The sequence below is a fragment of the Mesoplodon densirostris genome, chromosome 1 (assembly GCF_025265405.1).
Source record: "Mesoplodon densirostris isolate mMesDen1 chromosome 1, mMesDen1 primary haplotype, whole genome shotgun sequence".
Classification (NCBI taxonomy): Eukaryota; Metazoa; Chordata; class Mammalia; order Artiodactyla; family Ziphiidae; genus Mesoplodon; species Mesoplodon densirostris.
In genome coordinates this window covers 35,636,268-35,658,729 of record NC_082661.1, presented here as the reverse complement: position 1 = coordinate 35,658,729, position 22,462 = coordinate 35,636,268, and the positions used below count along the sequence as shown (strand labels likewise).

The 22,462-nt window shown below is 38.2% G+C and overlaps 1 protein-coding gene across 1 annotated transcript in view; it reads left to right on the top strand.

Moving 5' to 3' along the window:
• KIF11 (kinesin family member 11) overlaps nt 1-20,949 on the top strand; it is a 55,973-nt gene extending 35,024 nt beyond the window's left edge. Inside the window, exons 18-22 of the mRNA XM_060101975.1 lie at nt 12,123-12,402; nt 14,876-15,098; nt 16,329-16,480; nt 17,374-17,490; nt 19,486-20,949. Of these exons, the coding sequence (XP_059957958.1) occupies nt 12,123-12,402; nt 14,876-15,098; nt 16,329-16,480; nt 17,374-17,490; nt 19,486-19,617 (904 nt within the window). The 3' untranslated portion in view covers nt 19,618-20,949. The remainder of the gene's footprint in view (nt 1-12,122; nt 12,403-14,875; nt 15,099-16,328; nt 16,481-17,373; nt 17,491-19,485) is intronic.
• The last annotated feature ends 1,513 nt before the right edge of the window (nt 20,950-22,462 follow it).

Genomic DNA, 22,462 nt, shown 5'->3' with positions numbered 1-22,462 from the left:
TGGCATTCTACTGAGAGGAAGAATTTTCCCTTTGTCCTGCCATTTATTCTTTTTTTTTTAAAAAATTTATTTATTTTTAACTGTGTTGGGTCTTTGTTGCTGCATGCAGGCTTTCTCTAGTTGCAGCAAGCGGGGGCTACTCTTCCTTGCAGTGCATGGGCTTCTCATTGCAGCGGCTTCTCTTGTTGCGGAGCACAGGCTCTAGGTGCGCTCGCTTCAGAAGTTGTAGCACACGGGCTCAGTAGCTACAGCTCACGGGCTCTAGAGCGCAGGCTCAGTAGCTGTGGCGCACGGGCTTAGTTGCTCCACGGCATGTGGGATCCTCCCAGACCAGGGCTCAAACCTGTGTTCCCTGCATTGGCAGGTGGATTCTCAACCACTGCACCACCAGGGGAGCCCCTTGCCATTTATTCTTATTCATTTATTTATGTTAGCAAGTACTCATGCATTCTTTTATCCTCTGGGTATAGTCCACTATTATTTATTCTGATGTTCAAATTATCCCAGTTTTGGCTAGTGAGAGCCTCTTCAACTTATCTCCTGTGTCCTTTTGATATGACTTGTCCTTTTTGAGCATTTTCTTACTTTCTGATATAGCAAGATATTCCAGGTAACTTGTACTTTCTCAGCCCCAGCTCTAAAATCATATTAATATAAACCAAGATCTGGGCACTAGGTGTTCTTATTGCTACTGTGGTGTCATTTCTTCTAAGGCTCCCTAGGTGGACATAGCTAGAAATACATGTGTGAATGTGTATATATACGTGCACTTAAATATCTTTCTTTTCTGTATTTGTGCTCCCTTTTCAGACAGAAACCTGGCTCTCATCCACAATATATCTACCTATTTGCTCAATTTTAGAATACACATTAAGTAATTTCACAATTTCTAACCCATATCCATGATGAAATATATACTTACTAATTAGAGTAGGGTTTGGCAAACTATGGCTGCTGGGCCGGATGCCTGCTACTTCAAGTAATTTTATTGGACACGGTCATGTTGGTTTACTCAATCTGCCTGTTTGTTTATGTGTTGCCTTTAGCTATCTTTGACTGCCTTTGCACTGCAAAGGTTACATCAAAGACTATATACCTGTAAACCTAAAATATTTGCTATCTGGATTTCTAAGAAAAAGTTTTTAAGAAAAGCTGATTCCTGCACTAGTGTTTAGTGTTGCTTTATAGCCTCATTGCTTGCCAGTCTCACATCCTTATATATTCTGATCAGCCTTATGATTTCTTTTAGAAGAAAGATTTAAAGACATGATCTATTTTTAATTTTTTGTATAAGGTATGGGGTTTCTCAAGATTCATCTATAGATTCATCTATAGAATATCTATAGATATTCTAAACTCATGAGGATAAGGGTATTCTGATATTTACCCCTATTTTTGCCCATTAAATTGTTCCTTTCTGAAGTTCCAAACAGGTCTGCTGGTCACAAATGCTATTTTCCTTTGTCTGAGAATATCTTGACTTTCCTTTCATTCCTGAAAAATAATTTCACTGGCTATAGAATTCTGGGTTGACAGGTCTTTTCTTTCAGCACCTGGAATATGTTGTTTCATTTCCTTTTGGTCTCCATGAGATGAGAAATCCAATCATTTGAATCCATGTCATTCAAATGATTGTTCACCTATAGGTAGTTTCTCTGTAGCTGGTTTCAACATTTTTTGTTTGTCCTTAGTTTTTAGAAGTTTGATTATATTGTGTCTTCTTTTTTTTTTTTTTTTTTTTTTTTGGCGGTACACGGGCCTCTCACTGTTGTGACCTCTCCCATTGCAGACCACAGGCTCCAGACGTGAAGGCTCAGTGGCCATGGTTCATGGGCCCAGCCGCTCCGCGGCATGTGGGATCTTCCCGGACTGGGGCAGGAACCCATGTCCCCTGCATCGGCAGGCGGACTGTCAACCACTGTGCCACCAGGGAAGCCCCTATATTGTGTCTCCTTATGTATTTCTTTGAGTTAATCCAATTTGGGTTTGCTCAGCTTCTTGAATCTGTAGACTTATGCCTTTCACCAAACTTGTAAATTTTCATCCATTCTTTCTTTTCATTTTTTTTTTTTAAACCAAGAATTGTCTGTCTGTTTGTTTGTTTTTTGGTGGCACTGCTTGGCTTGTGGGATCTTAGTTCCCTAACCAGGGATTTAACCCGGGCCACAGCAGTGAAAGCACTGAGTCCTAACCACTGGACCACCAGGGAACTCCCTTCATTATTTCTTTGAACATTTTATCAGCCCTATATTTTTCTCCTCTGCTTCTAGAACTATGATGACACAAATGTTAGATCTTTTATTATGGTCCCATAGGTCTCTGAGGCTATAGATACTAGTCTATTTTCTCTTCGTTGATTGAGTATATCCTGTAATCTGTCTTTGTCTTTATGTCCACTGACCCTTCCTTTGTCATCTCTAACCTAATATTGAACGCATTCAGTAAGGTGTTTTATTTCAGTTACCGCTTTTTTCAGTTTATAATTTTCATTTGCTTCTTTTTTCTTAAATCTCTTCTATTGTTAAGATTCTCTTTTTTTTTTTTTACATGTGTTTTCTTTTTTTTTTTTTTTGGCTGCACCTCGCAGCCTGTGGGATCTTAGTTCCCCAACCATGGATTGAACCCAGGCCCTTGGCAGTGAGAGCATGGAGTCTTAACCACTGGACCTCCAGGGAATTTCCTTTAGATGTGGGGTGGGTTTTTTTGAATTTTTATTTTATTTATTTTTTCATAGAGCAGGTTCTTATTAGTCATCAATTTTATACACATCAGTGTATACATATCAATGCCAATCGCCCAATTCATCACACCACCATCCCCATCCCCCCACGGCTTTCCCTCCTTGGTGTCCATACATTTGTTCTCTACATCTGTGTCTCAACTTCTGCCCAGCAAACCGGTTCATCTGTACCATTTTTCTAGGTTCCACATACATGCATTAATATACGACATTTGTTTTTCTCTTTCTGTCTTACTTCACTCTGTATGACAGTCTCTAGATCCATCCATGTCTCAACAAATGACCCAATTTCGTTCCTTTCAATGGCTGAGTAATATTCCATTGTATATATGTACCACATCTTCTTTATCCATTCATCTGTCGATGGGCATTTAGGTTGCTTCCATGACCTGGCTATTGTACATAGTGCTGCAATGAACATTGGGGTGCATACGTCTTTTTTTCTTTTTTTTCTTTTCTTTTTTTTGCGGTATGCGGGCCTCTCACTGTTGTGGCCTCTCCCGTTGCGGAGCACAGGCTCCGGATGCGCAGGCCCAGCGGCCATGGCTCACGGGCCCAGCCGCTCCGCGGCATATGGGATCCTCCCAGACCGGGGCACGAACCCGTATCCCCTGCATCGGCAGGCGGACTCTCAACCACTGCGCCACCAGGGAGGCCCCATACGTCTTTTTGAATTATGGTTTTCTCTGGATATGTTCCCAGTAGCGGGATTGCTGGGTCATATGGTAATACTATTTTTAGTTTTTTTTTGTGTGTGTGTGTGGTATGTGGGCCTCGCGCTGTTGTGGCCTCTCTCGTTGCGGAGCACAGGCTCTGGACGCGCAGGCTCAACGGCCATGGCTCACGGGCCCAGCCGCTCCGCGGCATGTGGGATCTTCCCGGACCGGGGCACGAACCCGTGTCCCCTGCATCGGCAGGCGGGCTCTCAACCACTGCGCCACCAGGGAAGCCCCACTATTTTTAGTTTTTTAAGGAACCTCCATACTGTTCTCCATAGTGGCTGTATCAATTTATATTACCACCAACAGTGCAAGAAGCTTCCCTTTTCTCCACACCCTCTCCAGCATTTGTTGTTTGTAGATTTTCTGATGATGCCCATTCTAACTGGGGTGAAGTGATACCTCATTGTAGTTTTGATTTGCATTTCTCTAATAATTAGTGATGTGGAGCAGCTTTTCATTTGCTTCTTTGCCATCTGTATGTCTTCTTTGGAGAAATGTCTATTTAGGTCTTCTGCCCATATTTGGATTGGGTTGTTTGTTTCTTTAATATTGAGCTGCATGAGCTGTTTATATATTTTGCAGATTAATCCTTTGTCCATTGATTCGTTTGCAAATATTTTCTCCCATTCTGAGTGTTATCTTTTCGTCTTGTTTATGGTTTCCTCTGCTGTGCAAAAGCTTTGAAGTTTCATTAGGTCCCATTTGTTTATTTTTGTTCTTATTTCCATTACTCTAGGAGGTGGGTCAAAAAACATCTTGCTGTGATTTATGTCAAAGGGTGCTCTTCCTATGTCTTCCTCTAAGAGTTTTATAGCGTCTGGTCTTACATTTAGGTCTCGAGTCCATTTTGAGTTTATTTTTGTGTATGGTGTTAGGGAGTGTTCTAATTTCATTCTTTTACATGTAGCTGTCCAGTTTTCCCAGCACCACTTACTGAAGAGACTGCCTTTTCTCCATTGTATATCTTTGCCTCCTTTGTCATAGAATAATTGACCATAGGTGCGTGGGTTTATCTCTGGGCTTTCTATGTTGTTCCATTGATCTTGTTTCTGTTTTGTGCCAGTACTGTATTGTCTTGATTACTGTAGCTTTGTAGTATAGTCTGAAGTCAGTGAGTCTGATGCCTCCTGGCTCATTTTTTTCCCTCAAGACTGCTTTGGCTATTCAGGGTCTTTTGTGTCTTCATACAAATTTTAAGACTTTTTGTTCTGGTTCCGTAAAAAATGCCATTGGTAATTTGTTTAGGATTGCATTGAATCTGTAGATTGCTTTGGGTAGTATAGTCATTTCCACAATATTGATTCTTCCAATCCAAGAACATGATACATCTCTCCATCTGTTGGTATCATCTTTAATTTCTTTCATCAGTGTCTTATAGTTTTCTGCATACAGGTGTTTTGTCTCCCCAGGTAGTTTTATTCCTAGGTATTTTATTCTTTTTGTTGCAATGGTAAATGGGAGTGTTATCTTAATTTCTCTTTCAGATTTTTCATCATTAGTGTATAGGAATGCCAGAGATTTCTGTGCATTAATTTTGTATCCTGCTACTTTACCAAATTCATTGATTAGCTCTAGTGGTTTTCTGGTGGCATTTTTAGGATTCTCCATGTATAGTATCATGTCATGTGCAAACAGTGACAATGTTACTTCTTCTTTTACAATTTGTATTCCTTTTCTTCTCTGATTGCCGTGGCTAGGATTTGCAAAACTATGTTGAATAATAGTGGTGAGAGTGGACTTCCTTGTCTTTTTCCTGATCTTAGAGGAAATGCTTTCAGTTTTTCGCCATTGAGAATGGTGTTTGCTGTGGTATTGTCATATATGGCCTTTATTATGCTGAGGTAGATTCTCTCTATGCCCACTTTCTGGAGAGTTTTTATCATAAATGGGTGTTGAATTTTGTCAAAAGCTTTTTCTGCATCTATTGCGATGACCATATGGTTTTTATTCTTCAGTTTGTTAATATTGTGTATCACATTGATTGGTTTGTGTATATTGAAGAATCTTTGCATCCATGGGATAAATCCCACTTGATCATGGTGTATGATCCTTTTAATGTGTTGTTGGATTCTGTTTGCTAGTATTTTGTTGAGGATTTTTGCATCTATATTCATCAGTGATATTGGTCTGTAATTTTCTTTTTTTGTAGTATCTTTGTCTGGTTTTGGTATCAGGGTGATGCTGGCCTCCTAGAATAAGTTTGGGAATGTTTCTTCTTCTGCAATTTTTTGAAGAGTTTGAGAAGGATGGGTGTTAGCTCTCCTCTAAATGTTTGATAGAATTCACCTCTGAAGCCATCTGGTCTTGGACTTTTGTTTGTTGGAAGATTTTTAATCACAGTTTCAATTTCATTACTTATGGTTTGTCTGTTCATATTTTCTATTTCTTCCTGGTTCAGTCTTGGAAGCTTATACCTTTCTAAGAATTTGTCCATTTCTTCCAGGTTGTCCATTTTATTGGCATAGAGTTGCTTGTAGTAATCTCTCATGATCTTTTATATTTCCGCAGTGTCAGTTGTTTCTTCTCCTTTCTCATTTCTAATTCTATTGATTTGAGTCTTCTCCCTTTTTTTCTTTATGAGTCTGGCTAATGGTTTATCAATTTTGTTTATCTTCTCAAAGAACCAGCTTTTAGTTTTATTGATCTTTGCTATCGTTTCCTTCATTTCTTTTTCATTTATTTCTGATCAGATCTTTATGATTCCTTTCCTTCTGCTAACTTTGGGTATTGTTTGTTCTTCTTTCTCTAGTTCCTTTACGTGTAAGGTAGATTGTTTATTTGAGAATTTTCTTGTTTCTTGAGGTAGGCTTCTATACCTATAAACTTCCCTCTTAGAACTGCTTTTGCTGCATCCTATAGGTTTTGGGTCATCGTGTTTTCATTGTCATTTGTCTCTAGGTTATCTTTTGATTTCCTCTTTGATTTCTTCAGTGATCTCTTGGTTATTTAGTAACATATTGTTTAGCCTCCATGTGTTTGTGTTTTTTCCTTTTTTTTCCCCCTGTAATTCATTTGTAATCTCATAGCGTTGCAGTCAGAAAAGATGCTTGATATCATTTCAATTTTCTTAAATTTACTGAGGCTTGATTTGTGACCCAACATGTGATCTATCCTGGAGAATGTCATGCACACTTGAGAAGAAAGTGTAATCTGCTGTTTTTGGATGGAATGTCCTATAAATATCAATTAAATCTATCTGGTCTATTGTGTCATTTAAAGCTTGTTTCCTTATTTATTTTCATTTTGGATGATCTGTTCATTGGTGTAAGTGAGGTGTTAAAGTCCCCCACTATTATTGTGTTACTGTCGGTTTCCTCTTTTATAGCTGTTAGCAGTTGCCTTATTTATTGAGGTGCTCCTATGTTGGGTGCCTATATAATTATAATTGTTATATCTTCTTCTTGGATTGATACCTTCATCATTATGTAGTGTCCTTCCTTGTCTCCTGTAACTAACTTTCTTTCTTTCTTTCTTTCTTTCTTTCTTCCTTTCTTCCTTTCTTTCTTTCCTTTTCTTTTCATTCTTTTCTTTCTTTCTTAATTTTTGCGGTACACGGGCCTCTCACTGTTGTGGCCTCTCCCATTGCAGAGCACAGGCTCCGGACACGCAGGCCCAGCAGCCATGGCTCACGGGCCCAGCTGCTCGGCGGCATGTGGGATCCTCCCGGACTGGGGTATGAACCCGTGTCCCCTGCATTGGCAGGCAGACTCTCAACCACTGTGCCACCAGGGAAGCCCAACATTCTTTATTTTAAATGATATGATTATTTTATCTGAGTATTGCTACTCCAGCTTTCTTTTGATTTCCATTTGCATGGAATATCTTTTTCCATCCCCTCACTTTCAGTCTGTATGCGTCCCTAGGTCTGAAGTGGGTCTCTTGTAGACAGCATATATATGGGTCTTGTTTTTGTATCCATTCAGTCAATCTGTGTCTTTTGGTGGGAGCATTTACTCCATTTACATTTAGGGTAATTATTGATATGTATGTTCCTATTGCCATTTTCTTAATTGTTTTGGGGTTTTTTTTGTAGATCCTTTTCTTCTATTGTGTTTCCCACTTAGAGAAGCTCCTTTAGCATTTGTTGTAGAGCTGGTTTGGTGGTGCTGAATTCTCTTAGCTTTTGCTTGTCTGTAAAGCTTTTGATTTCTCCATTGAATCTAATGAGATCCTTGTCGGGTAGAGTAATGTTGGTTGTAGTTTCTTCCCTTTCATCACTTTAAGTATATCATGCCACTCCCTTCTGGCTTGTAGAGTTTCTGCTGAGAAATCAGCTGTTAACCTTATAGGAGTTCCCTTGTATGTTATTTGTCGTTTTTCCCTTGCTGCTTTCAATAATTTTTCTTTGTCTTTAATTTTTGCCAATTTGATTACCATGTGTCTCGGCGTGTTTCTCCTTGTGTTTATCTTTCCTGGGACTCTCTGCACTTCCTGGACTTGGATGGCTATTTCCTTTCCCAAAATATTTTCTCTGGTCCTTTCTCTCTCTCTTCTTCTGGGACCCTTATAATGCGAATGTTGTTGCATTTAATGTTGTCCCAGAGGTCTCTTAGGCTGTCTTCATTTCTTTTCATTCGTTTTTCTTTATTCTGTTCCGCAGCAGCGAATTCCACCATTCTGTCTTCCAGGTCACTTATCTGTTCTTCTGCCTCAGTTATTGTGCTATTGATTCTTTCTAGTGTATTTTTCATTTCATTTATTATATTGTTCATCTCTGTTTGTTTGTTCTTTAATTCTTCTAGGTTTTTGTTAAACATTTCTTGCATCTTCTCGATCTTTGCCTCCATTCTTTTTCCGAGGTCCTGGATCATCTTCATTGTCATTATTCTGAATTCTTTTTCTGGAAGGTTGCCTATCTCCATTTCATTTAGTTGTTTTTCTGGGGTTTTATCTTGTTCCTTCATCTGGTACATAGCCCTCTGCCTTTTCTTCTTGTCTATGTTTCTGTGAGTGTGGTTTTTGTTCCACAGGCTGCAGGATTGTAGTTCTTCTTGCTTCTGCTGTCTGCGCTCTGGTGGATGAGGCTAACTAAGAGGCTTGTGCAAGTTTCCTGATGGGAGGGACTGGTGGTGGGTAGAGCTGACTGTTGCTCTGGTGGGCAGAGCTCAGTAAAACTTTAATCTGCTTGTTTGCTGATGGGTGGGACTGGGTTCCCTCCCTGTTGGTTGTTTCACCTGAGGCAACCCAACACTGGAGCCTACCTGGGCTCTTTGGTGGGGCTAATGACAGACTCTGGGAGGGCTCACGCCAAGGAATCCTTCCCAGAACTTGTACTGCTAGTGTCCTTGTCCCCACGGTGAGCCAAAGCCACCCCCGCCTCTGCAGGAGACCCTCCAACACTAGCAGGTAGGTCTGGTTCAGTCTCCGCTGGCGTCACTGCTCCTTCCCCTGGGTCCCGATGTGCACACTACTTTGTGTGTGCCCTCCAAGAGTGGAGTCTCTGTTTCCCTCAGTCCTGTCGAAGTCCTGCAGTCAAATCCCACTAGCCTTCAAAGTCTGATTCTCTAGGAATTCCTCCTCCCGTTGCTGGATTCCCCAGGTTGGGAAGCCTGACGTGGGGCTCACAACCTTCATTCCAGTGGGTGGACTTCTGTGGTATAAGTGTTCTCCAGTCTGTGAGTCACCCACCCAGCATTTATGGGATTTTATTTTACTGTGATTGCACCCCTCCTACCATCTCATTTTGGCTTCTCCTTTGTGTTTGGATGTGGGGTATCTTTTTTGGTGAGTTCCAGTGTCTTCCTGTTGATGATTGTCCAGCAGCTAACTGTGATTCTGGTCTTCTCACAAGAGGGAGTGAGAGCACATCCTTCTACTCTGCCATCTTGGTTCCTCCCCTTTAGATGTGTTTTAGTTGCTCATTGAAACATTTTCATGATGGCTACTTAAAATCCTTGCCAAATTGTTCCAACATTTGAATTATCTCAGTGTTGGTACCTGTTATCTTTATTCATTTAAGTTGTGATTTTCCAGAATGTTTTTTAATTGTATCTTGAACATTTTTACTATTATGTTAGGAGGTTCAGAATCCTGTTTAAGTCTTCTTTTTTAAGTAGGCAGGTCCTGGGCCACTTTTTTGGGCTGTGGTTCCAATAACAATTTAATTTCCAGAACATTAGCAGTTTTATTCTGGCATGCTTCATTCCTATGCTACGCATATGTGAAAAATATGTATTCTGCTTTTGTTGGATGAAGTGTTCTAAACACATGAGTTAGGTCAAGTTAATTGGTAGTGCTGTTCAGGTCACCTATATCCTTACTGAGTTTCTGTTTACTTATTCTATCAGTTACTTATAGAGGGGTGTTGAGATCTCCCGCTATAATTGTAGATTTCTCTATTTCTCTTCTGAATTCTGTCAGTTTTTGCCTCATAAGTGATGCTCGGTTGTTAGATGTATACACATGAGGGTTGATACATCTCGGATAATTGACCCTTTTATCATTATGTAATGTCCCTTTTTATCCTTGATAATTTTCCTTATTCTGAAGTCTACTTTGTCTGAAATTAATACAAAAACCTCAGTTTTCCCTTGATTGCTATTTGCATAATATAGCTTTCTCCATTCCTTTACTTTTGGCATAAGTCTTTTTTTAAATTTTTGGCTGTGTTGCATCTTTGTTGCTGCACACAGGCTTTCTCTAGTTGTGGTGAGCAGGGGCTTCTCATTGCAGTGGCTTCTCTTGTTGCAGAGCAGGGGCTCTAGGTGCAAGGGCTTCAGTAGTTTTGGCTCATGGGCTCTAGAGCACAGGCTCAGTAGTTGTGGTGCATGGGCTTAGTTGCTCTGCGGCATGTGGGATCTTCCCAGACCAGGGCTCAAACCCATTTCTCCTGCATTGGCAGGTGGATTCTTAACCACTGTGCCACCAGGGAAGTCCCTTGGCGTAAGTCTTTATATTTAAAGTGGATATCTTGTAGGTAACATATAATTGGGTCTTGGTCTTTTATCAAATTTCACGATGTATGGCTTTTATCTGGTGTGTTTAGGCCATTCTCATTTAAAGTATTGATATAGTTGGGTTAAAGTCTACCATTTTGTTTTCTGTTTGTTGCGTCGTTTGTCCTTTGTTTCCTTTTTTCCTTTCCTAATTTAAGTTGAGCATTTTTATGTTTTCATTTTCTCTCTCCCGTTGACTTATTTATACTTTTAGAATTACTTATTTAAACTGTTTTTTCTAGGATTAATAATATATATTTTGAAATAATTTTAATCCACCTTCAAATAATTTGCTGTTTCATGTGTAATTAAAGGACCTTAACAGTATATTCCCAATTCCTCCTTCTGGTCTCTTATGCATTGTTTTCATGTATTTTACTTCTACATATGCTATATTTACCCAATTTACCCAGTTGTTACTCTGATTATCTATTTTCTTTTTCAGTATGGCTTCTAGAAATTTTTAAATTACATATGTGGCTCACATTATATTTCTACTGAATGATTCTGCTCTAGAATTCTGGCTATCACCTATCCTACTACCTAACTCCTATCATCTGTTTTTCAATCCTATTGTTGGTCCTATTCATTATATCATGTTTCCACTCTGAATTCTTCTTTCTAGATTCTGAATCTAGATAGTGTTTCCCCACTGTTTATTCCCAGTGGGTTTTGATTCCTTGAGGGGATAGATTTGTGTTGATAGCCTCCAAGCTTACCACTTAATTTTCTTTTCCTTTTTCAATTATTTTCACTTAATTTGTAGTTGATTTTTTCAGCACATTTGCTTCCTCATATGATTTGCTCACATGGTGGACCATCTAGTGGTAGTAGAGGGTAACCTTCATTCCCTAAATGCTGCTGTGAGATGACTTTGAATGCTATTACAGGGAACTTTACTGAGAGAAGGAAGCCATCAATGATTTTTTTTTTTTTTTGCGGTACACATGCCTCTCTCTGTTGTGGCCTCTCCCATTGTGGAGCACAGGCTCCAGATGCACAGGTTCAGCGGCCATGGCTCACGGGCCCAGCCGCTCCGTGGCATGTGGGATCCTCTCAGACTGGGGCACGAACCCGTGTCCCCTGCATCAGCAGGCGGACTCTCAACCACTCTGCCACCAGGGAAGCCCCATCAATGAATTTTAAATGTATATTTTGATATTAGTTTTGTATCAGGGTTATGTTACATTGTACTATGTGTGCTATATGTAGTTTGTCTCACCCCAATATAATTTTCTTTTAATTATTAGATAGCTTTATAGTTGACTTTGTTTTATAATATTTATAATATTTATGATTTATTTTGTATCATAGGCAAGGCAAAACTGCGTAAGAACAGAATAACTAACTGATTATGGACAGTTTAGGGACTAGTTAAACTAGAGGCTAGAGGCTGTAGGAGGTGTCCTTAAGTAACATAATCTAGTAGGAGGAGTAAAACACATGGGCAGAGTTCATTTTAATAACCATATAGTTACTATTCTAAGAGGTACAAAGTAAAGTGTCATATCTGGAAAAGGTTTTATAAGAAAAGAGATATTTTCAAAGGTCATTTAGTTGTAGATGTGATGTCAGTCTGCTGTGAAATGACAATTAAGGGCTTGGGCTCTGGAATTAGACTGCTTAGGTTTGAATGCCATTTTTGAGCTGTGTGATCTTGGGCAAGTTATATATCCTTTGAGTCTTAGTTTTTCAAGTTAACAGTGTTATTCTCTTTTCCTATAGGAAATCTAAAGATATAATCAGCAAAACAACTTCTCACAGTGAAAAATTTGGTGCTGATTTTGATGACTTGTCAGCGGAACTCAGACATTTTAACCAGGAAGGTACAAAACTGGTTGAAGAGTCTGAGAAACACTGTGATAAACTCAGTAGCAACCTTGAAATAATATCTCAAGAGACTGAACAGAGATGTGAGGCTCTGAACACAAGCACACTTTATTTTTCTGAACAGTGGGTATCTTGCTTAAATAAAAGGGAAGAGGAACTTCAGAATTTATTGAAGGTAATAACTTTATAACTGGAATATAATGCTATATATAATAGAATAGAATATAGAATAGAATATAACACTATATTCTCTCCTTTGGGGAGAATAGTGATAATCAGAATATTAAATATTCTTGGCTAAGAATTGGTTTCAAAACACATGATATTTTAAAGTATAAGTTTTTTGTTTTTTTTTTTGGGCTGCATTGAGTCTTCAATGCTGCGTGCAGGCTTTCTCTAGTTGTGGCAAGTGGGGGCTACTCTTTGTTGTGGTGTGCAGGCTTCTCATTGTGGTGGCGTCTCGTTGCAGAGCGCGGGCTTCAGTAGTTGTGGCTCGCGGGCTCTAGAGCGCAGGCTCAGTAGTTGTGGTGCAAGGTCTTAGTTGCTCCACAACATGTGGGATCTTCCTGGCCCAGGGCTCAAACCCGTGTCCCCTGCATTGGCAGGCGGATTCTTAACCACTGCGCCACCAGGGAAGCCCTTAAAATATAATTAATGACTTAAAATTTTAAGTGTAACAGTTGGTATGCTTATATGTGATCTTGTTTAACATATGTTTCCTAGATCTTCAAATTATTTAACATTTATCTGATCTGTCCTATATCTATCTGTGGTTTTTGACTCGTTAGTTCTTTCAGTTAAGGGCACCCCATCTTTTGATATATAATACTTTTTACTTATGTATGCTTTTTACTTTTCTCCGGGTACATTCAAACCTGTTATTGCTTTAATTATTTAGGATATTGTTCTGGTTACTCAGAAGATATCTGATAGATTTGTGGGTTTGCTTGAACTTAACATTTGCATGAGCCCTTTGTGGCTTGGTTTTTCTTCTATGCAATAAAAGGATTTTACTAATATTCTCAGGAATTAGGTAAAAGAACTTAAGTATTTTAAGCTATATAAGCTATTTTCACTAAAAGGAACCATGACTAGTGGAGAAATAGGTAGTTTCAGGTTTGGAGCAGGAAGTGTACCAGATGAGCCTACAGATCTTGTCATATCAGAAAGTAAGGAAGCTGTTCAAGAGTAGGGGGGCTGTGTCAAAAAGACTTAGGAGCCAACTTAATGACACTCCCCTGTTTAAAGGTGGTACAATTTGAGCATCAAAAAGAGTAATTGCTACAATAGATTAAGATACGTCAAATATGTTAAAATTGATGAATTCATAAAAATTTCATTAGTCTACTTTGGATCACGCTAGGGAAGCAAGAAATGATTCTGAGAAGTGGTAAATAAAGGGAAACAATTGAGCATCCATCTGTCTTTCCTGAAAGAACTCTATCTTGGTTCAGCAGGGTAATGGATGAAGAAAACTGTTTCAAAGAAGAATTCCAGCTAATAAAATGCAGAAGAAATGACAGAATTGGGATATCACAGTTTTGCAACCCTTAGTGAAATAATCCCGGTGGACATTAATGACTGCTTACACCATTTGATCAAAAGCTGAAGGAGATGTTTATAATTAAGAGAGTGACCACACTCTAACACATGGATTAGTCTTCTTTTTTGGCTGTGCCACGTGGCTTGTGGGATTTTAGTTCCCCGACCCAGGGCCTCGGTAGTGAAAGCGTGGAGTCCTATAACCACTGGACCACCAGGGAGTTCCCCACACTGATTAATCCTAATGTGAGAGACACGACCAGGCATTATGTGCTTTGAGTACTACCTATGAAATATTCTTGCCCAAAAGTTAAAAACTTATTTAGATCAAGCCTTTAGATCTAAATAATTTGTAGAAAATACAGAGGACAGATGAACATGTGAAAATAACAGCTTAGAGGTGCAATCGACAAAATCCAGAAATTGAGATATTCAGTAGAGCACAAAGACCTGGTTTCTTCAATGAAAATTTTTTTCAAGGAGAAAAGTATGAGGAAGGATAACTTATATCAAGAGAGAGTTAAGACTAGAGGGCCTTAAGCCTCGGTTTTCCTGGGATAGTCCTTGTTTATATCTATTGCACTGGGGTTATTACTATTAATGGCCCTTTTTACTCTGAGAATATCTCAGTTTGGATGATAAATTATATAGTCAATTAAGACATATCAACCAAATATAATGATGAATTCTGATTCAAACAAAACAAGTCTGAAAAACAGACAACTGGTAAAATTTGAACACTGACTAGATGTTTGATATAAAGAAATCAATGTTAAATTTTGTAGAAGTGAGAGTGGTCTTAAAAAGCTCTTAACTCTTAGAGAAGTATGCTGAAGTAAATGGATGAAATGGTGTAGGATTTGCTTCAAAATAATCCTGGTGGAGAGCAGGAGTAAGTGGCCAATCTTGTTTGATCTATATATCCCATGTAGTAATAAATGTTGAGGCTGCGGAGTGAATATAAGGGGGTTATTATTATTATTTCTACTTTTGCAGTTTCTAAAACTTTTATCATGGAAAATTTCAAGGTAAGGAGAAGTTAAATATTGCATAAAGCACTGACAACTTTGATTTTAATAATGAAGTCTTATTTGCATCATTTACAGGTTGTACAACAAGGTTGTGAGGCTTCAAGTTCAGAGATTACTGAAAAATTAATTGGACATAAAGCAGCTAATGAGAACCAGCATAACATTCTTCTTGGTCAGATAACTATTGATGAAGAAGAATTAATGACACAAAGTCAAGAACTTAATAAAACCGTAAAAATTGGTTTGACTAAGCTTAATTGCTTTCTGCAACAGGATCTGAAACTGGATATCCCAACAGGTACTTTAAAAGGGAAATGGAATTGTTAAATTTTTTGAAGTTGAATTCAACTGTATACAGTGCTAGATGTTCAGAAAAGCTAGGTCCTGCCATTGCCTGATAGGAATTTGCCATCTCACTCTGATCAACTCAAATGTGGAAAAATTAGAACCCCAAAATAGCTTTGATCAAGCATTAAATGATGCACATGACATATACTCCCAGACACTTGGGCATCATAATTCAGTAAAAGTTTACAAACATTCAGGGAACTGGCTTTGGTTAAGAGAGCACATTTTAAAAGCAAATAAAAAGAAAACCAACCATCTATCTAGCACTGTTTATAAAAGGACATTTTAATACCAAAAATAGTGGAGGAATGTAATTAAATAAATCTAGTTTAATGCAGAGCTTACCACATTGTGCATTTTCTTATGTGTACCTCTCATTTTGTCATGACTGTTAGATTGGCATTTAGGAATTACCGTTTTGGGAGGTCAAAGATGGCAAGGATCAGTGTAGGTGTAATGATTCAGGGATGCCTTCATGAAAGAAGGTGTAACAAACTGTTTCACACAGGATGAGTAATTGAGTTATTCATTAGATTGTGGTAAGGGTTGCACACCCTGTAAGTTTAGTAAAAATCACTGAGTGGATTTTGTGGTGTGTAAATTACACTTTAAAGCTTTTTTTTTTTTTTTTTTTAGCAATTATAAAAGAGGATGGCACTAAAGGATGTCAATTTATTTTTTCCCCAAGACTCTTGATATTTATTGTCCACTTTTCAATGAAATTAGGAATATAAACATTAAGTGAAAAGGCAAGTGCCTGTGTAAATTATGAGAGCATGAGTTATTATAAAGAAATTAACTGGTTAATATTTAGCTACCACCAAATTTAGTGAAATGATTATCCCTGTCAAGCTGATCATGCTGCCATTCCTCAGAACACTCTGAATCCTTTTAGAGCCTACAATACCTCTTCTATACATGCTCAGAGATGGAAAATTTCATGTTTTGGTGTAGGTGGAATCTTGAAAATGGTTGAGTCTATTTAAGATCAGCTGTCAAGTTAGGAAATATTTTAAGCAACATATGCCTGACAGATAGCAAGACTGATTCTCATATGTGGCAGTGGTTCTATTTTTGGAAGACAAAGACTTATTGGGAGGTATAAGTTCTAGCATTAAAAAAAGTACCTTACTCATATCCCACACTTCAATTTTTACCACTTATATTATGTCCACTAAAGGTATGACACCACAGAGGAAAAATTATTTATACCCATCAACACTGGTGAGAACTCAGCCACGTGAACAGCTCCTTGATCAGTTGAAAAGGAAACAGCCTGAGCTGTTAATGAAGCTAAACTGTTCAGAAAACAACAAAGAAGAGACCAGTCAGGTAAAATTTATTTTAGGCATCATAATTTTAGAACTCTCCCATGAACTCTTTAAAAAATATATATATATTTATTTAGGTTGTGCCAGGTCTTAGCTGTGGCAGGCAGCCTCCTTAGTTGCGGCTCATGGGCTCCTTAGATGCAGCATGCATGTGGGATCTAGTTCCCTGACCAGGGGTCGAACCCTGGCCCCCTGCATTGGGAGCATGGCGTCTTATCCACTGCACCACCAGGGAAGTCCCTCCCATAAACTCTTGATGTCATCTTCTTCACGAGAAGAATTTTATCCTCTGCCCTTCAGTCCTACCCTGTCTCATTAAGGATAGTTGACTGCTAAGCCTGCTTCTTTTATTTGGGCCATTTTTTATGATTGGACTTATAGATAATTATAATAGACAATGTTTATGTTATGCTGATTATGTGCCCGACACTGTTCTAAACACTTTACATATATATTTACTCAGTTAATTGTCTCAATAACTCTATAAGGTGAATGCTAGTACTATCCCCATTTTAACAGGTGAGGAAACTAAGAATTACCTTGTCCTAAGTCACAAGGATGTAGCTGGAATTAGAACCTAGCTCCACAATTTGTGCCCTTAACTATAGTAATTATAGAAAAGTTGGGAAATTGGAAAGTAACAAAGAAGATAAAAAATAAACTGTAATCTCTTTATTCTGAGATTACCATATTTAACATTTTATTATAGGTACTTCTCTATATGAAAACATAATAGGAATTATTTTCATTACTTTGTAGACTTCCTACTGATTTTGTTGAGGTTTAACTTTTATGTAATGGACATTGTGTTATTTTCAAAGAAGAAAACTGCCTTTACTTGTGTGAAGGTTTTTAAGCCCTGGGACTTAATCACTCATCAGCTTCTTATTTTAGGACTTGGATGAAGAAAAGGCGGTTCTGGTGCATACTGTTGAAGAACCTCTAAGTCAAGAGCCATCTGTAGACACTAGTTTGGATTGTTCATCAAGTGGTGGGGTTCCATTTTTCCAGGTACCTGATTATATCCTATCAGATAACCCTTCCACATCTGATGTAAGTCAGTCATTTGCTATTCAATATAAAGACATTACTCTTGGTGGGTGGAATAGAAAAAATATTTTAGTCATTCCTTTGGGATGGCTTGTTAACTTTTCTGATTTAAATTATTTACACAAGTATGATAATCGATTAGGGGTTTTGGTAGGATAAATAAAGGCAAAATATGACTTAATCCCATCCTTAGCTGGTAATATTCTGCTGTTATATTTATCCCTTTTCTGCCTCCTACATACTCAGAATGATACTAAAAACAGTCATTTCTCTCTTCCCTCCAACTTTGACATGGAAATCCTGGAGCCTGTCTCTGTCTGTGATCAGACTTTGAAGGCTAAGAAGTTTAAAAGATTGAGAGACCGAATGCCTCTCTGTTAAATGACTGATTCTCCAACTTGAGGCTTTTCTCCTATTCACTATTCCCCCATGTAGTCTCCTGTCTTGATCTTGTGTGTTTAAATCCCATGCCCTCTCCTATCACCTTTTCATCACTGTTGGGAGTATGGCACTGTAAACTATCTACATCTTTCCCTCTAATTTGAAGTCATGAGCCTAGACAGTCTGTGAGGTAAGGATTTCCTTACTTACATAGGACATTGATGTCTACATTTTATAGTTGAAGTACTGCTTCTGATATGTATATGCTTGTACCTGTCTTTAATAGACCTGCAGGTCTTTCCACCAAGATCTAAAGATTCTCCATCCCTGATTTAAGCTGTTAAAACTTCTAGCTCAGATTTTATTAAATTCCTCTCTGTCTGCATCAAGGCAGTTTTATCTCCAAAGTCTTCCTACCTTTTGCTTCATTCTTTACTATTAGAAAACTCTAGATATATTTCTTTCTATTTATCGACCCTCTCTTCTATCTTATAAAGTTAAGAAAAGGGGGAAAGTTAAAGAGAAGAGAACCTTAGTGACTACTTAATCCCTGTTTGGAAATCCTTTCATTATTAAAGTTTATGATGTTTGAAGACCAGGCTTAGTGGTTCAGCTATGGCAAAGAAGTTCCTATAGTACCAGAAAAGACTTGGGATTGGATTTTAGACCTTTAGCTGAAGTCCAGGAATTATTTTTACTCTGATAGCAGTCTGATATTGGGAAATTTTCTGGGTTAAAAACTTTAAAGTTGGTTTATGATTTGTCTAAGAATTGATGAGTGGGTCTACAATGAAAGTCGTCAGGCAAGTACAAGGATTCCAATGAAATATTTCCAAATGAGAAATATGAAATAAGTTTTTTAAAAGATAAGATACAACTTAAATAAAAAGTGCCTTGAGGTAGCCTGTATATCAGATTCTGTGCTTAAAATAGAATTGCCTTTTTTTTTTTTTTCACCTGCACTGCACCTCTTGTAGGATCTTAGTTCCCTGACCAGGGATTGAACCCAGGCCCTCAACAGTGAAAGCACAGACTCCTAACCACTGGACCACCAGAGAATTCCCAGAATTGCCAATTTTGTACAATAACAAATCTTTGTTTCCCTAGAGCAAGATTTCTAGCAGCCACACTATTGACATTTTGAGCTGGATAATTCTTTGTTGTGGTGACCTGTCCTATGTATTATGTTTAGCAGCTTCCCTGGCTTTTGTCCACTAGAAGCCAGTAGCAATCCCCTAGTCTTAACAACCAAAAATGTCTCCAGACAGTACCAAATGTCCCCTGGGGTGCAAAATCTCCCTACTGAGAACCATTGCCCTACAGTAAAATATGTAATTATTCCTTGGAAAATCATACAGAAAATTAATACTTCTTTCACCCCCTCTTGGTGATAAAATGAAGAAGGCATTCATTTCTACTTGCCAAATTGTTGGCTCAAATTTGTGCTGAGTGTTTTCTAAAGTTTTCCACACCTAATTTCTTGCCTATAAACCAGAGAACTTTGAAAATAGAATATGATTAATATGTATCAGATGTTACTTTATATTGACTTAATTTTCCCCCTTAAATCCACAGCATAAAAAATCACACGGAAAAGATAAAGAAAACAGAGGCATTAATCCGCTGGAGAGGTCTAAAGTAGAAGAAACTACAGAGCAATCTGTTATGAAGAGCAGATTACCTCTACGAGCCCAGAACAATTTTTAGTTAACTTGAGGACAGGTAATTTTACTTTCTAAGAAAAATGAAAAATAAAACCTGTAACCCCAGAAGTTGAGCCTTGTGTATAGATTAAAAACGAGTAGAAAATATCAAGGCAGTACTGTAAATTTAGTTGAATTCATTATCTACCCATTTTTTCTGTCATTGCTATAGTTTACTGTATATTAAGTTGGGTTTCATTTGGGATTTGCATTGAGTAAATATGTATTTCTAGCTTTTGATATAAAATAGCTCTTTCATAACAAATGAAAAATATTTTTCTAGTATATTACTAAATAGCAGATATATAGAAGCTGCAGTGTTCTTTTAGGCTTGAACTTATATAGGTAAATATCACCAGCGCATGGTTTTAGGAAGGACCTTATCCTTTCTTTTCTTGGTATGATTGAATTATGTTTATATTTGCTTACCTCCTTCCCTAGACTGTTTCATTCTGCCTTCTCAGCAAACTTTCTCCCTTTTTTTGGTCACCAAACCATTTGTAGAACTACAAAATGATATCCATTATTATTATGAGATAGCCAGAATTTTACCTAGATATCTTTTACACTTTTCTGTGGTTATCTCTAAAATTGCTGTCAACAATAAACACAACCCTAGAAGTATCCCTTCCTTCAATATTTTAATTTGTTTCCTCCTAGATATGAAAGCATTTCATTCCTTTATGAGGCCTAACACATTAGTCCCCACAGAGTTCATAAAAAGCCATCTTCTCCAGAATATAGATTGCTGTTATGAGAGAACTACCTGGAGTTCTGATTAACGGCTATGTGACCCTATTTTGAAGCCTGTATCTTGTGCAAAAGGTCAAAGTGTTTAAGCGCTTTTTGAAGCTATTAATTATGACTATCATTTATATTCTTTTGTTTACCTGGTGAAACTTTTTGTTGTTCTTTGTATATAATAAAATATGTGTGTATATATTTTTCACTATTGAAATCTTAACCCTTATTAGAAGGGCCCTGACAATTTTGATCTGGCAGCCAAATTTCTGGAAGTTGGGATGTTTCAGCATGAAGAACCAGAGAGCACTTAGAAGGAATATATGTGAAGAATAAATTTTGTGCACACATCAAGTTTAAGTGTATAAATTCAGATTTGATTCTGATAGCTAAGTAAAACCAAACCCTGTTGGAGAATTAGAAAATGTGCTACTTCAAGGAAATAAGTTTGCCTTGCAGAGTACTAATTATCTTAATAAAAATGATCATATAATTTCTCTGCAAAATCAGATGTCAACATAAGCTATGGATAATATCTAAAAAAACAAGCTACCCTCAGTAAATCCATGATTAATAAATGTGGTTTCTACATTAACTTATTTGTCTCATTACTTCTTATTTGGCAATGGGTATGTTTACAGAGTTAAGCCAGTTGTATTAAAATTCCTAAAATAAACTTCTACAGAAGTACCAGCAAGGAAGAAGGGCCTTGGTAAACATCCCGGCTTTCAGTTGCACTCAAAGGGGCTATGATTTAGTGTAAGATTAATGAGAAACAGGTTGGGCCTCACAGGGCCTGAAGTCCAGCTTTAAGTCATCTCATTCCCTAAGTTTTAAAGTTATCTAGGAATGCTAATGCAACTGGTTGAACCGCCTGACAGAAGCAAAAATAAATCTGGAGAATTTTAACATCCAGAGCCTTAAATTAGCTCTGTAAATTTTAATATACAATGTCAAGGACTCAAAAAATAACCCTCAGCAAAAACAGAGTAGGTAGCTTCAAGGACCCGTTCCTCCTCAGAGGCAAAAACATTCAGAAACAATTTTGTCAGAACTTGGAAGCAAATGTTGAATCAAGAACAAAATAACTGGGCCTCCCTGGTGGCGCAAGTGGTTGAGAGTCCGCCTGCCGATGCAGGGGATGCGGGTTCGTGCCCCGGTCTGGGAGGATCCCATATGCCGCGGAGCGGCTGGGCCCGTGAGCCATGGCCGCTGGGCCTGCGCGTCCGGAGCCTGCGCGTCCGGAGCCTGTGCTCCGCAACGGGGGAGGCCACAGCAGTGAGAGGCCCGCATACCGCAAAAAAAAAAAAAAAAAAAAAAAAAAAAAGAACAAAATAACTTAAAAACTAGGAAAGCTTTTTGGTGTTTTACTTGCCCTTGTTCCATTCCCCTTCCCAGCTCTGTGGTGGTCTTGAAGACATGCAGAAGCCCATCGTTCTCAGAGTGAGACCCTGTTCCCTGGTCTTGAAGGAGCAGAGGAGATCTTAATCTCAGAAAGTTGTTTGTTGAAACCTGTCTAAGCCAACCTGAAGGACTGAAGCAAGGCACTTTCCTTTGTTTCATCTAACTCAGAACTCAGGGTGGAAAAATGGCAGGTATTTCTCAAAAATACTGTAAGGCAGATGAACAACCTGCTGCCACCTTTGGCAAAGGATTACAGTGGAGGTAAATAAAGGAGTGCCTAAAGCCTGAGAGGAAAAAATGGGAGAGAATTTCCTAGGGAAATTAGGCTACTCGAAAACAACAGTGTATACTAGGGAACTGAGAAAGCCATCAGTTAGGCCAAGTTGCATGCTTAGAAAAGACCTGAGAAGACCTAAGTGTTCACTGCTGGCTGAACTCTAGGCTCAGCACAAGCAGGAAGTGAAGGCTAAGCAGATTTAAAATGACCTAGCTAAGCACTTAAAGGAGTGCTCCAACACAGCCAACCTACAAAGACTGGGAGGATTTTTTTTTTTCCTTTTTATTCTTTTAATTCTTGTTTTATGTATTTATTTTTTGGCTACTAGCATTCAAGGAAATCTGTCAACACACTAGCTGAACACAAGCAAAAAAATAGTCTTTAGAGACTACGTAAGTCAAAGAATTGAGACTTTACAAAAAAATAG